The 14,264-nt window shown below is 44.1% G+C and overlaps 1 protein-coding gene across 3 annotated transcripts in view; it reads right to left on the bottom strand.

Moving 5' to 3' along the window:
* The window catches only part of FNIP2 (folliculin interacting protein 2), a 90,385-nt gene that overhangs the window by 22,318 nt on the left and 53,803 nt on the right, over positions 1 to 14,264 (bottom strand). For all 3 annotated transcript variants that reach the window (XM_077761461.1, XM_077761463.1, XM_077761462.1), the window contains 4 exons: positions 12,029 to 12,175; positions 11,745 to 11,914; positions 2,697 to 4,050; positions 1,627 to 1,783 (listed from right to left, as the gene is read on the bottom strand). In XM_077761461.1, coding sequence (XP_077617587.1) covers positions 1,627 to 1,783; positions 2,697 to 4,050; positions 11,745 to 11,914; positions 12,029 to 12,175 — 1,828 coding nt within the window. The remainder of the gene's footprint in view (positions 1 to 1,626; positions 1,784 to 2,696; positions 4,051 to 11,744; positions 11,915 to 12,028; positions 12,176 to 14,264) is intronic.

The following is a 14,264-nucleotide window of genomic DNA, read 5'->3' as shown; positions in this document are numbered from 1 at the left end:
TAAGATCAATGGCACTGAAGATGACCCAGCCAGGTCACACTCGCTGTCTTGGCGCCTCTGTCAGAAGCAGGACACTGGGCTTCATGCAAGAAGGGTCTAGCATGCAGAACAGAAAGGAAACCCACCACAGATTTTGCATATACGGATACAAACACACAGGCAGCTGACAGAAAAGGGAAGGAGGGCCTCTACTCCCCTGTCTTCACGCTACCGATGCTACCCAAGTGTCTACAATCACGGAGGCTTCCGTGGTTTGACACAACCTGGACAGACAGGATCACACAATGAGGGCACTGTTCTTACCCTAATGTCACTGACATAGGGACCACTGACATGATAAACACGTAGACAGCACTCGTTACACTCGGAAAATAAAATGTTATGACATTTTTTTACAGGGGACTGAAAGCAACCTCATAGCTTCATTCCTGGAATATCCTGGTGTGGGGTGGCGTCCGACCACAGAGCAGGGTGGGGTTAGGAATGTGTGGGTGTAAGTGTGTATGCTGGGCTGGCCTTCCCAGCTTCCGATGACCCCCTCCCCACCTCTTCTCCCGCCCCATTCAGGGGGGTTAGGAGGACATCTGTTTCACTACTGAGCTCTTCTTCCCATTCCACACAAATATCTCCAGCCTGTTTAGCCTGTGTCTGATGTATGTTTAGTCTTCACAGAGGAGATGCTCAAGGCCAGAGATAACACACAGTGCCTTCTGTTCCACCTTTCAGAAACGACTTGTTGGGCGAGGAGGTAGGTAAGAAGCCAAATTCCAATTTTCTTAATGCAGTGAGGACTTCCCTATTGCACAAGATACATTATGTTTCCAGTGTGAAACATCTATTTTTGCACATCTGCCCAATAGCAGCTCAATTAAAAACAGGCCCATCAGACTGACACAGTTTCTTTAACTGCTCAGTCCCTGTCACACTGCAGATAGCAGAAAAGCACTTAACGGCAGCCACGAGGCAATTTTCCAGTAAGACTTGTTAATCTTTATACAGTCATCCTCATGCAGTCATCAAAGTGAACTTAATGACAAATCAGTTAAAATAAATTACTTTTAGGAACTTGTAAAGATCGGATAAAAAGCAAACCATATGTGACATCTCTTCGGTCCTCCCCCTGACGACATATAATTGTCACCATCTGTGCTGTTTGTTCTATTTGCCCGGCCCGGCCACCCTCCAGATCCACTCTTTGCCCTTCTCTGTCCTGTGCAGGTCCCAGGAGGCTGACCTCTACGGACCTCGGGACTGTATCTGCAGAGGCTTTGACCTTGCTCTCTGGCTTCCAGCTGGGGTCAGCCAATGAGAGGTACAGAAGAGCTCAGAGGCTGAAGGGAAGGGGTGTCAGAGAGTTATCCTTCCCCCTCCCCAGGCCTCGTGCAGCTCCAGCTCTCCACAGCTCTGGTGTCACTGCCCCCCGCTTATCCCTCAGGCCCACGTGTGCCCAGAGCTGGAAGCTAATCCCCGGGCGCTTCCCCAGCCCTTGTGGGTTGCTGTAACCACACCCGCATCTCTATAAACAATCCTGTAACTGCACCCCCGTCAGTCTGGACACCTGTTGCTGGCACAGACCCTGGCGGACATACTGTCAGCAGTCAGAGGCTCCAAGCTGGGGTCACTTACGTGGACTGTGTGGACCAGATCGGCCACCAGACACTGCTTCAGCTTCTCATCACTGCTGGTCCCGTGAAGCACCAGATCAGGCATGTACGTGGGGCAATAACCTGCCAGAAGTGAGCGGCCAAAGTTTCTTACATTTGGATTGCTGATGCTCTGAGACCTATAACAAGATTGGCCCATTAGAATACACAATTAAAAATGCAGCCCTTCTTGGGGTACCATTACTTCTTGCATTAGCATTGGAACAAAACCCCCAGTAACACAGTTACAAAAAATAGACTCAGGGTGGTCCATTTCACCAATCCTCCAGTAAAGCGGATCATTGACGTGGGAAAAGGAAAGGGGTGGGAAAAGAAAAGTCATTTTTTTTGATGGAAAGGTAGAAGAAACAGTGTTTTCTGGTACCTATTGATATGATGTACCTCATATCAAACATCCACCGGACAGTCTGTGTCAAGAGAATGAAGAAAGAGAAAGTCTACTGGGGGCGGGGGTGGGGGGCACTTGCCAAAAACCTGGCTTTAGGAACTCGACACATCTGCACAGGGTGGCACCCCCGCCAGTGCAGAAGAACAGAAGCACTCTCTAATTACTGCTTTCAGTCATCGCAGACCAAATAATCGACCTGATGGAGTGTTAAGGAAGAGGTGTTGTTTCCCAACCACGTCATGCTGCTCTGAGCTGCAGGAGAGAAGCCACACGGTGAGGGCAATCCACCGCCTCTGAAGCAAGGCATCTGCTGCCAGCCCTGCAACTTCCATTCAGATGACAGAAAACTAAAATCCCTGCTCACCTCCGCCATATCCTTGAGCTTCCCCAAATGTCACAAGAGCTGCAAAGGCAGCGACTTGCCTCCTCGCTCAGAGAGCTCAGATGCACTAAGCCACTGTCATCCCCCTTGGAGAAGGGGCGGGCTCAAAACCGTGTGCATCGGTGGGATTCACACCAACGCTCTGAGAAAAATGCTATTATGTGTAAAACAGCCAAGAGCAGCTAATGTGATCACGCGTGTTAAGTCAGAAAAGCAGTATTTGAACACAGTTTCTCCTGCTTCCCAGCCTGCCCGGTGTTACCTGGGCAGAGGCAGCTCCACTTCCAGGGATCCGTCAGTCCGGTCGTCGCTGTGCTCTAGGTTCAGCGAGGCTGAAGCACACGCTTCCTCGTCACTGTCTCCAAGAGCGCTATCTGAGCTTTCATTTCTGGGAATGTCTCCTTCCATCCTGAAGCTGGCCTTCCTGTCAGCATCCCCACAGGGGACATCTGCAGTGCCTGAGAAGCCAGAGTCCTGCTGTGCACACCTGCCTGGAACAGGCTGGATCAAAGGTCCCTCCGCATCCTTCAGATACAAACCTCTTGTTTTCTCCAGAAGACTTGTTCCAGCTCCTGCCGCACCGCCATCAGGCGCCAGCGCGTCAGTGGACTGGCTGGGCTGCCCAGCGGCATCTGCCACAACCTCGCTCCCGACGCCTCTGTCCTCAGCAAAACCCCTCTCGAGGTCACCTTCGTCCCTCTCAGAAGACAGGTTCTGAGGACAGGGGATGTTCTTTTGGAAGCCAGGTGTGAAGGAGCACCGAGAAGCCTGCTGATCCTGAGCCAGGTCAGTGGCCATCCCGGACTCCGCCGAGGAATGGCAGGCTAACTCTGGATATTGTCTACAGGCCATTAGCCGCTTCTCCATTTTCTGTGTGCGGCTTTCAAAGTCAGACTCTGGAGATACGGAGCTTCCAATTTGGAAGGTGACCTTTTCTAAGGAAGGCTTCTCCCAGGAATGTCTGTCAGGGCAAGGCCAGGCTGCTGAGCGGTCTGAGAGTTTCCTGGGCATCTCCCCTTTCAACTCTTCACTGACAGGCCGCTGGCCGATCTTCACTGCTGCCCCCAACCCTTCACAGCTGGAGAGCCTTGAAGAGCCCTCTCGTGGTGCCTCTGTCTCACTTTCGTCCTCCCCACAAAATGTACCCTGAGATTTCCAAGAGCTGTCCAATGCCGGCTCTTGGAATTCCATGTCGCAGTCTTGGGAACTCTGCTCTGCCCTTTTGTTTCCTTCTTTGTCAGGTCTGGGACACAGGTCTCTAGTGTCAGTGCCCTCTGGGGACACACCCAGCCCCTCAGGCCTGGGGCTCCTTCCCTCAGCCATCGTGGGTGGCAGGATGGGGGGAAGCAGAGCAGGCTCACTCCTCACCGTGACAACCACATACTCAGAATCCTCTACCTCTCCCCTCTCCAAGGCTGTGGTGATGTTGCTCCCATTTAACACTTGTTCTCCTTCACTGTGACTCCCACTCCAGGTCAGCTGATTCTCTTGCAGCTCAGAGCAACGGAGAAAGTAGGTCAGGACATAAAGTATGCGTTGGACCAAATCCTTCTGCTTCCCCACCACCACGGTGCGAGTCAGCCTCACCGGAGAGCCAATGGCTCCATAAAGATCGCCTGGAGAACAAAACAGACAGAGTTGTTTGCGGCAAGCATGTCATGGATACGTCAGTCTTTACAAGAGAGTAAAACAGAGGACTTATACTCCCAAATTTGGGTTGCTTCTTCACACACCTGACTGGGGCCAAGAGGCAATTCCTAGTAATGGCCATGTTTTAGTTGTGCCTCTGTAAGGGAAAGTGTAAGGCCGTGGCCCACCACTCCTGGTGCATGGGTACAGTGCTGGTGTACACAGGCCTCCCCAGGCTTATTACGTCTTCCCACACAGCTCGCTGGGCAGGCCAGCTCCCACCGGAGCCAGTTCCCTCAGCACGTGACCAAATCATATACTGTATCTTGGAAACAAGAATGATGCGATCTTTTTCCCCCCAGAAGAATCCCAGGATAATAGACCTTGGGGTAAAATCCAAATCCAAATTCTGTTCTCTCAACAGAAGTGTAGTGAATCAATTCAAAATGCTTAATGAAATGGCCTGCTCAGAATTCCTTCAATACATGCGTGTGTGCGCGCGCACACACACACACACACACACACACACAAACACACACCAAGTAGAATCAATGTGATTAACAAGAAGAAATCACTTAGTCATGACTAATGAATCTGAATATTTTCCATTACTTCACATGAAAATCCTACTGGAAGAAAATATGTCTCATAAGTTATATCCTGACAAGTTGATTAAAAACTATCTAATGAACCACAAGAATTTAGCTTAACGGTGGAAAAAGGGCTAATAAGAGCAAATATGTCAATGAGCGCCGCAGTATAAGCTTTCCATCAAAAGTATTTGTTAAATGCCTATTAAAAGGATTGCCATTTGACACCCTGACTACTGTTTGAGATGCTTTGATAATAATAATACTGAAAATTACAACAAAAAGCCAACATTTACTGAGTGTGCAGGCACAGTGCTAAGTGTTTCGCATGGATTTATCCTGTTTATATCCCTGGATAACCAACCCTGAGTTAGAAACCATAATTATGAAAACAATCAGAATGATGAAATAAATCAAAACTCTGAAAAGATACTAAATAAAGGAGAGGAGGTACATGGTAATAGTTATAAATAAGAACCCAGGAAGTTAGAACTCATCTGAGGAATGCATCTAGAGAAAGAGGGGAATGCATTTTTATTAGGACACATACTAGATAAAACTAATTAAACTAACAGATTCAGACAGGAAAAAGTTATAGAGATCATCAGGAAGTACTTGCCCCTGGGAGCCATCAGGAAGTATCCCCTCGAGTATACTCGAGTATTCTCGAGTATAAAGCTACTGCTCCTGAGAACATTTAAAGGGCAGGACACACATGACTTTAAAGAATCCTTTCTATAAAAAGACTACAGGCTAACCAAGCTTTATCTTTGAGGCTTCTGCAACCGACAGATCATTCAGGAATTCAAAAGACTAACTCAGGACTGTAGTCTGATGCTAGGACAAGTACTTCTGTTTGAGAAAACTTTCTTGACTGATCGTTGCTGCAAGGGGATCAGTCATTTCAGGAATTCAAGGGTTCTTTTTGTTAAATCAGTCTCAATGTTAATAAAGAGGATAACTATTACATATCTTAAATCTGGTACAAAAAAAAAAAAACAGAAGAAAGAAAGGCCACTCAGAATGATAATATTTGTTAGCAATGCATTTAACATTTGGTATTGCACATTTTAATAATAAACAGGGAAAAAGGAAAACATGGAAGGCTCTTAAAAATACAGTTTATGATACCTCCCACTTTGGTGTTCTTCTTCAATATTACTTTGGCTATTCAGGGTCTTTCGTGGTTCCATAGCCTCTACTACAAAGCTGTAACCATCAAGACAGTATGGTATTGGCACAAAGACAGACACATAGACCAATGGAATAGAATAGAGAACCCAGAATTGGACCCACAAATGTATGGCCAACTAATCTTTGACAAAGCGGGAAAAAGTGTCCAATGGAAAAAAGACAGCCTCTTTAACACATGGTGCTGGGAGACCTGGACAGCAACATGCAGAAGAATGAAACTAGATCATTTTCTCACACCATACACAAAAATAAACTCAAAATGGATAAAGGACCTGAATGTGAGACAGAAAACCATCAAAACCGTAGAGGAGAAAGCAGGCAACAGCCTCTTTGACCTCAGCTGCAGCAATTTCTTACTTGACACACCTCCAAAAGCAAAAATGAACTATTGGGACCTTATCAAGATAAAAAGCTTCTGCACTACAAAGGAAACAAACAACAAAACCAAAAGGCAACCAACAGAATTGGAAAAGACAGTTTCAAATAACCTATCAGATAAAGGGCTAGCATCCAAAATCTATAAAGAACTCACCAAACTCAACACCTGAAAAACAAATAATCCACTGAAGGAATGGGCAGAAGATATGAATAGACACTTTTCCAAAGAGGACATCCAGATGGCCAAAAGACACATGAAATGATGCTCAATGTCATTGACCATTGGGGAAATACAAATCAAAACTACACTGAGACATCACCTCCACCAGTCAGAGTGGCTAAAATAAACAAGTCAGAAAACTATAGATGCTGGCAAGGATGTGGAGAAATGGGCACCCTCCTACACTGTTGGTGGGAATGCAAACTGGTGCAGCCACTCTGGAAAACAGTGTGGAGGTTCCTCAAAAACTTAACGATAGAACTCCCCTATGACCCAGCAATAGCACTGCTAGGAATTTACCCAAGGGATACAGGAGTGCTGATGCATAGGGGCACATGTACCCCAATGTTCATAGCAGTGCTTTCAACAAAAGCCAAATTTTGGAAAGAGCCTAAATGTCTATCAACTGATGAATGGATAAAGAAGATGTGGCTTATATATACAATGGAATACTACTTGGCAATGAGAAAGGACAAAATCATGCCATTTGCAGCAACGTGTATGGAACTAGAGGGTATTATGCTAAGTGAAATCAGTCAGTCAGTGAAGGACACATACCATATGTTTCCACTCATATGTGGATCTTGAGAAACTTAACAGAAGACCACAGGGGAAGGGAAGGGGAAAAAAAACAGTTACAAACAGAGAGGGAGGAAGGCAAACCACAAAAGACTCTTAAATACAGAGAACAATCTGAGGGTGAATGGGAGGGTGGAAGGAAAGTGGGTGATGGGCATTGAGGAGGGTACTTGTTGGGATGAGCATTGGGTGTTGTATGTAAGCCAATTTGACAATAAATTATATTCATAAAAAATTTTTAATATAAATATAAATAAAATAAAAATACAACTTATGGGGTGCCTGGGTGGCTCAGTCAGTTAAGCATCCAACTCTTGGTTTTGGATCAGGTCATGATCTCACAGTTCATGGGTTTGAGCCCCAAGTCAGGCTGTGCGCTGACAAAGCAGAGCCTGCTTTGAGATTTTCTTTCTCTCTCTCTGCCCCTCCCCCACTCACTCTTTCTCTCAAACATTTTTTTAAAATCTAAAAAAAATACAATCTGTAATAATTTAACCTATATAAAGTAATGGCAGGAATGTGTGTAGAAACAGTGCCTTTAAGGTCAAGCTTCATAAAATAACGCATCATTAATATAAGAGACCTGTACTATTACCGATTTACTGGATCTTCAACTGGAAGACAAGTTTTTGAGTCCTAGACTGACAAAGCCACTAATTTTAAAGTAGATGCCTTTGTTTTCATGAGTAGAATTTTATAAAATGAAGAAGTTTCACAACAATGTGAATAGACTTAACACTACTTAACTGTACACTTAGAAATGGTTGAGACGGCAAATGCAACATTCTGGGCTTTTTTTTTTCCCCTGGGCTTTTTTTAAAACCAGAATTTAAAATACAAATTTAGAGGTGCCTGAGTGGCTCAGTCAGTTGAGCGTCCAACTCTTCATTTTGGCTCAGATCATGATCTCACGGTATATGGGTTCAAGCCCCATTTCAGGCTCTGCACTGACAACACGGAGCCTGCTTGATAGTCTCTCTCAAAATAAATATTTACATATATAAATATTAATATTTAATTAACATTAAATATTAATATTTAATAAATATTAATGTTTAAATATAAAAACATATTAAATATATATAATATATAGTATATATATAATGTTAACTTTAAAAGAGCGAAAAAATGAGAGAAAGACAGGGGTAAGAAAGTGTCTGAAAGTGAAGGAGAGAGATGAAAGGCAGAGAGTGCACAAGGCAGGAAGGCGCCAGCTGCAGGGAGAGGAGAGACCCAAAGGGAAGGAGACAACCAGCAGGGAGGAAGTGAGAAGAACAGGCGGAGGGAAGAGAGTGTTAGCCCGGAGAACAGAAAGAGGGGAGTCCAGGAGGAGAGGACGACAGAGCAAAGGGTAAAAGGAAAGGAGAAAGAAAGGTTGGAGGTGAAGAGGTACAAACAGGAGAGAATCTGAGAGAAGCAAAAGAGGTGAGGAAAGCAGTACGGGTGATGCCCACAGAGGGGTCGAGACAAAGTCCCGGGGGGACAGTGAAAAGACAGAAACTGGAAAGCTAGAAAGTGAGAATGCAGGAGCGCTATTAGGGGACGACAGTAAACAGAGAGACCGTGGGGAAGGCGGGGGGGATATGGAGGGAGACACCGAAACAGACGGAGGGAGCAACTGAAAGAGAGACCAGGGGAGAAGCCAAGGATCTTAAAGGGCCACTTACTCCTAGATTACATTCTAATAAATGTGTATGCTATGAAGTTCCCCTTCACACAGTTCCCGAATCCCACGCATTGTAATTTATTCTATCTTTATTATCATTTCGTTCACTATTTTCTAATTTCTCTTGTTAAGTATCATTTGCCTTTTGGGTTATTTAAAATGGGTTGTTTAATTTCTGAAGCAACTGAGAATTTTCTCCGTATCATTTTTTTAGATTATCTTCATTCTTTTTAGTCTATTTCCACTGCATTCGGAGAAAAATAATTTAAACTTGAAGAGAAAAAAAATGAGGAAGAAATTTCAGACTTTTTAAACTTATATTATTTTAAACCAATTATCCCAAACGTTTTATGAGGAGAAAAGCTGCTTTTCATTTCCACAAATTCTTGAAGTCATTAGTGTCAAAAAGAGAGCCACATGGAACTCCTTCAATCAGCGGTGAAAGAAATTGCCTTTCAAAGTATGCATACCCATCCCACGACAGAAATACATTGTATGCTGCAACCCCACTCACCCCCGAAACAAACGTTTTACAAAACAGTATATGCGTCACTCCGGTATTTTCTATTGTACGGACCTTTTAAATGCTTTCTTGACCCACTAAAGTGCTTCCACAACCCACTAATGGCTGCTGATCCAGCTATGGAGAGTCCTTGTGTGGAGTGCTTGTGTTAGCAGGGTGAGGACTGCAGAGCTCCTAGAGAGGAGGCCTGTGGGGGTGTGAAAGAGCCCGAGGGCTGGCTGCTTCCAGCTTCCCTCCCCTGTCTCCTGGGGGTGCCAAGGAGCCAGGCAGGGGAGGGCACAGCAGTGGTACCTGTTCTGGCAAGCATTCGAATAAGCCTTTGAAATAATTCAAGACAGAGTCTTTTCTATTACTTGGGACCTGGAATAAAATTACTTCCGCACCATTGCATATTCCCAGAAATTTATATTTTCCTATTTGCTGTGACTTGGTAAATATTCAATAAAAATAATAATAAGTGGAAGTGGCTCCCCTGTCAAGTTTCTGAAGCTGCTTGATTTTTTGTAATGATGGAAACGCAACCACCACTTACACTTGGCTTTACAGAGCTATCACATGACCCTGCTAGGGCCTCAGCTCCTCTCACAGGGCTCTGTCAACAGCCAGACCCCTGCGGATTGCCTGGGGGAGGGAAGGATTGGACACTTTCAGTGATACATGACCTGCCACATGACTATGAGCTCATAGGAAGGGACTTTGCCTTGGAATGCTGAACACAGGCTCTCAATTAGTTAAATTTCAAATGAGAAGCATGTCTAATTATAAATACATTCATCTAATTAAATGCACACTGGCTAATTAGCATTGTTTTTAAATGGGTGACCCAGCAGCATGAAGCACCATGTTTCCTTAATATCTAGCCCCCTTCCCTATGCCACTAAATGATACTGCATTTTTTCAAGACTATTGTTCCATAACAAGAACAATAATGTCCTGTCCTCTCCAGACCGTATGACCCAGAGTGAGGCATGCTCGGAGTTCTTTTCTGAGCTCGGTACTGACTGGTTGTATAAGCCCATTTTTAACATCCATAAATTCTTTAATTAATTCATTTAACATGTACCTATTATCCCCTTAACTGTGAGACATATATTCTCTTTCTTAAATCCGGGTCACAAGGGCAAGACATCTTTATTATCTATAATGTGAGGGAAACAGTAATCAGTTTGGAATGAGAGTCTAATTAATTAATACACGTAAAAAGCACTTAAAACAATGCTTGGTTCATAGTGTCAGCTTTCATTACTGTTATTATAACATGTCATTTTCTAAGATTAGAGTGCATTTCCCTAGTCTGTACTTCTGGAAAATGCCATTTTAACATTTCCTCAAGCAAGCCTTCCCTGAAGATCCCCTCCATTCCCTCATTTTATCTCCCAGTGCCCCTCTAACGTTAATATTTTCATCAGCAACATAAATAACAAAAGTGCTTTATATAGAACTAAATCCCACGGCAGCCATGAACTAGTATCATCCCATTTTACAGGTAAAGAAACTGAGGCACAGAGAGGTTAAGTCACTTAACCCAAGAGATAGGATTTGATCTATGCAGCCTGGCTCTGGCACCTACACCCTTAACTTTCACACTACACTGTCTCTGTCTTGCATCCTTCTCCTATCAAAGGAGTAATCAAGATGTTCTGAGATCATCTGAATACAAATCTGCCACCTCCAGTAGGTGGCTAGCTTCCCCAAGCTAAGCAGCGTGTGTTAACTCCACATCGCTGGCATCTAACATAGGATCTGGATCAGAGTGAGGAGCAAGTTTAACTTTGTCAGTCTACATGATCGATGAGTGAGAGGTCCAAGAGTAGACTTCTTGTCCTCATGAACCCAGATATGCCACTGTGATCTCACAAGTATAACCAACTATGCCAAAGCACTAGATTTCTACACCATGCCTATGTAAAGCTTTGAGGAAATAAATGCCACCAACTAACTGCAGGGAAGTGGTGTAGAGAAAGCCAAGGTTCCTAACTCAAGCTAAAGTTATAAAGGTAGTAAAATTACAGTATATTACTTTCTTTTTCTCTTATTTTTTTTTCCCTACCGAGTCCATCCTTGAGGGCAGTGGCTCTCTGCTGGAGTCTTCCTACCCAGGAACATTGTTTGGAGTGGCACAACTCTGAAGGGGTTTTCACGGGTGGCTAGTGAACAGAGGCCTGTGGTGCTGCTAACACCCAAAGTGCACAAGACAGCCCTCCCAGGCCTCACCCCACAGAGAATTATCTGGTCCAAATGTCAATAATGCTGAGGTTAAGAAACGCTGCTCTGGGGTGAACTGCCACTGTGGTATGGGAGAGCGATTTACCTGTACCTCCTCAGAAGAGCACAACAGAGCTGCCAGCAGCGGGGGAAAGGAGAAGAAGGGGCTGCCTTACAGACAGACCCTGTGGGCCAGTCTCCTACTGTCTGCCTGCCCAGTGACAACTCCTGAACTGTTGGGATGGAGAGCCAATATCAACAAAGAATTCTAGCATTTTCTCCATTCCATCCCACAGAGTCTCCAAACAGTCAAATTAGGTACTAACCCAGCTGTGCCCAGAGAGGATTATATGGATGTGTTTTGGCCAGCGTGTTCACTGACTGAGAGGTGCGTTTCTCTGAGAAGGCTTTGATGGGAGGGTGATCAACAGGCATGACGGTCGGTACCCAGGCCAGGTGGTAGGTTAACACTGCGGTCAGTAAGGCAGCAAAAAACCTTGGAGAAATGGAAGAAAACACAACCAGATGAGTCAGTGCAGGAAGATTTCACATACGCCACAGGCAAGGGCCATGGAAGTTGCAAAAAAGGCTTCTGAGATTCAAAGCTTACTGATTTTTGTTGATCTGTTCTATCAGAAGCGTAAACTCCTTGAGGAAGCGCTGGCAGAGCTGGGTTTTTTCCAAGGTGCTGGACATCATGGTGAGCCATACGGGTTCAGCTATCCTTGGAACAGAATACAAGTTCCAGATAGTTCCTCTAGAGAAAAGACAAGGGAGACATAGAACTGTCACAAATATTACTTTGGATAATCTCTGTATAAAGGAACAAAGAAGAAAACGATAATCTGGATCTATGTAGCCCTTAAGGGATTCAAGCAGTATATAAAACAGGGATCAGCAATCTATGATCCACAGGCCAAACCTGCCACCTTTTTTGTAAATAACATTTTATTGGAACACTGCCACGCTCCTTCATTTACACATCACCTATTGCTGCTTTTGCATAATGGCAAAGTTGAGGAGCTGTGACAGAGACTCTTTACAGAAAAGGCATACTACCCCTTGATGTAAAATACCCATTTCTAAAATGATTTATTTTCACAATGCCTACTTTCAAAATCTACATCTGTTTTTATAGTAAAGAAATAAAGGAAGAAAGCAAGCAAGTGCTATTTAAAAATGCAACCAAAAGCAACTCAGCTCTCCCAACTGCTAGGTAGTGCTTTAGTTCTCCACACCAAAGCACCCTATTCATTTCAGATGAGCAAACAACACAAATGGCTTTCTTCACGATACCATATACCGCGTTTCTGCATGGACTAGCAGAATCAAATTCTTAGAGCTCTAAGCCATTAGCGAAACTGACAGATGTAGCTCTATCACTTTACAGATTTAGAGACTGAGGCCTAGAGAAATTAAGTTACTTACATAAGACCTTGAATGACAAGGGCAGGATGAGACTGTAGGTCTCGCAACACCTGGTGCCAAGGGCTCTACTCCAAGCTTCATGACTCATATTTTTCCAAAGAGTACACTAACTCAGCTTAGGACCTCCACTGGAGGACGTATTCACTCCACATAAAGACAGAGAAGACATACTCTGATTTCCTAGCTCTGTGCCTAAACGAACTGAGATACAAGAGAATGCCACCTTGGCCAAAAATCATTTGCTGAGTTAGGTAGCAGTGACAGGTTACAGTCACACAGAAATGGGAATTATTTACTAAAACTAGGTCTCCAGCTGATAACACTGTACTTTGTCACCATTTCTTGAGGGGTAGGCTGTTGAAGGAAGAATAAGATGTGGGCTTTGAATAAGTGAGGCTTTCTGATTCTGTACTTTCAGATTCTTGACCTCTGAAAAGTTAATACATTCATTGAACTAGCACAACTTCACACTATTTCTCAAATATATGACTTAGCTCTTAACGATCACCAGATAATGACAAATGTGCTAGCTGAGTACTTTATACATAGCCCAAGGTTCAAAGACCACTGGAGATTTTATCCCAAGTAGCATTATAGAATTCACCAACATATACCTTAATCATCAAAAAAAAAAAAAAAAAAAAAAAATGTTCTAGGGACACCTGGGTGGCTCAGTCTGTTAAGCGTCCCAGCTCAGGTCAGTTTATCATCTTGAGATTCATGGGTTTGAGCCCAGCATGGGGATCTGTGCTGATGGTGTGGAACCTGCTTGAGATTCTCTCTCTCTTCCTCTCTCTCTGCCCCTTCCCCAAGTGTCTGCTCTCTTTCTCTCTCAAAATAAATAAACTATAAAAAAAGTTCTAAAATTCTAAAAACTATAATTTTTTTCACATTTATTTTGAGAGAGAAAGAGAGAGCACGAGTGGCAGAGAGGGAGAGGGAAAGGAAGAGAAAGAATCCCAAGCAGTCTCCACACTGTCAGCACAGAGCCCAATGTGGGGTATCAGTGTGGAGCCCAAGGCAGAGCTCGATCTCATGAACTGTGAGAGGACATGGGTGTAAACAAGGACTGTCCTGGTAAGCTAGAAGGTATATCTGCCTGACATATTCACCTGAGATGAAATCAATAGTTGGACACTTAACCGAGCCTCCCAGGCACCCCTGTAAAAATTCTTTTATCTTTCAGCTACAGAATAACATTTTGACTTACTAGCTCATGACCACTTTGGAATATGATTCCACTCCCCATTGAGAAACTGGCTCAAAGAAATGCTGCAAGAACCAAGGGTCAACATGGTGAAGGAGAACCCCACCCTCTATACTATACCTTCCTACCCAGATATTAGTACCAAGGACTATAGAAAACCAGTCTCCAGAATACAAAGATCATGAATTAAAAACTGACATTGAAGACACAC

This window comes from Crocuta crocuta, unplaced genomic scaffold, assembly GCF_008692635.1.
Source record: "Crocuta crocuta isolate KB4526 unplaced genomic scaffold, BGI_CrCroc_1.0 scaffold422, whole genome shotgun sequence".
NCBI classification, from domain to species: Eukaryota; Metazoa; Chordata; class Mammalia; order Carnivora; family Hyaenidae; genus Crocuta; species Crocuta crocuta.
Note: the sequence above shows the minus strand (reverse complement) of the source record. Positions and strands in the feature narration are given on the sequence as shown.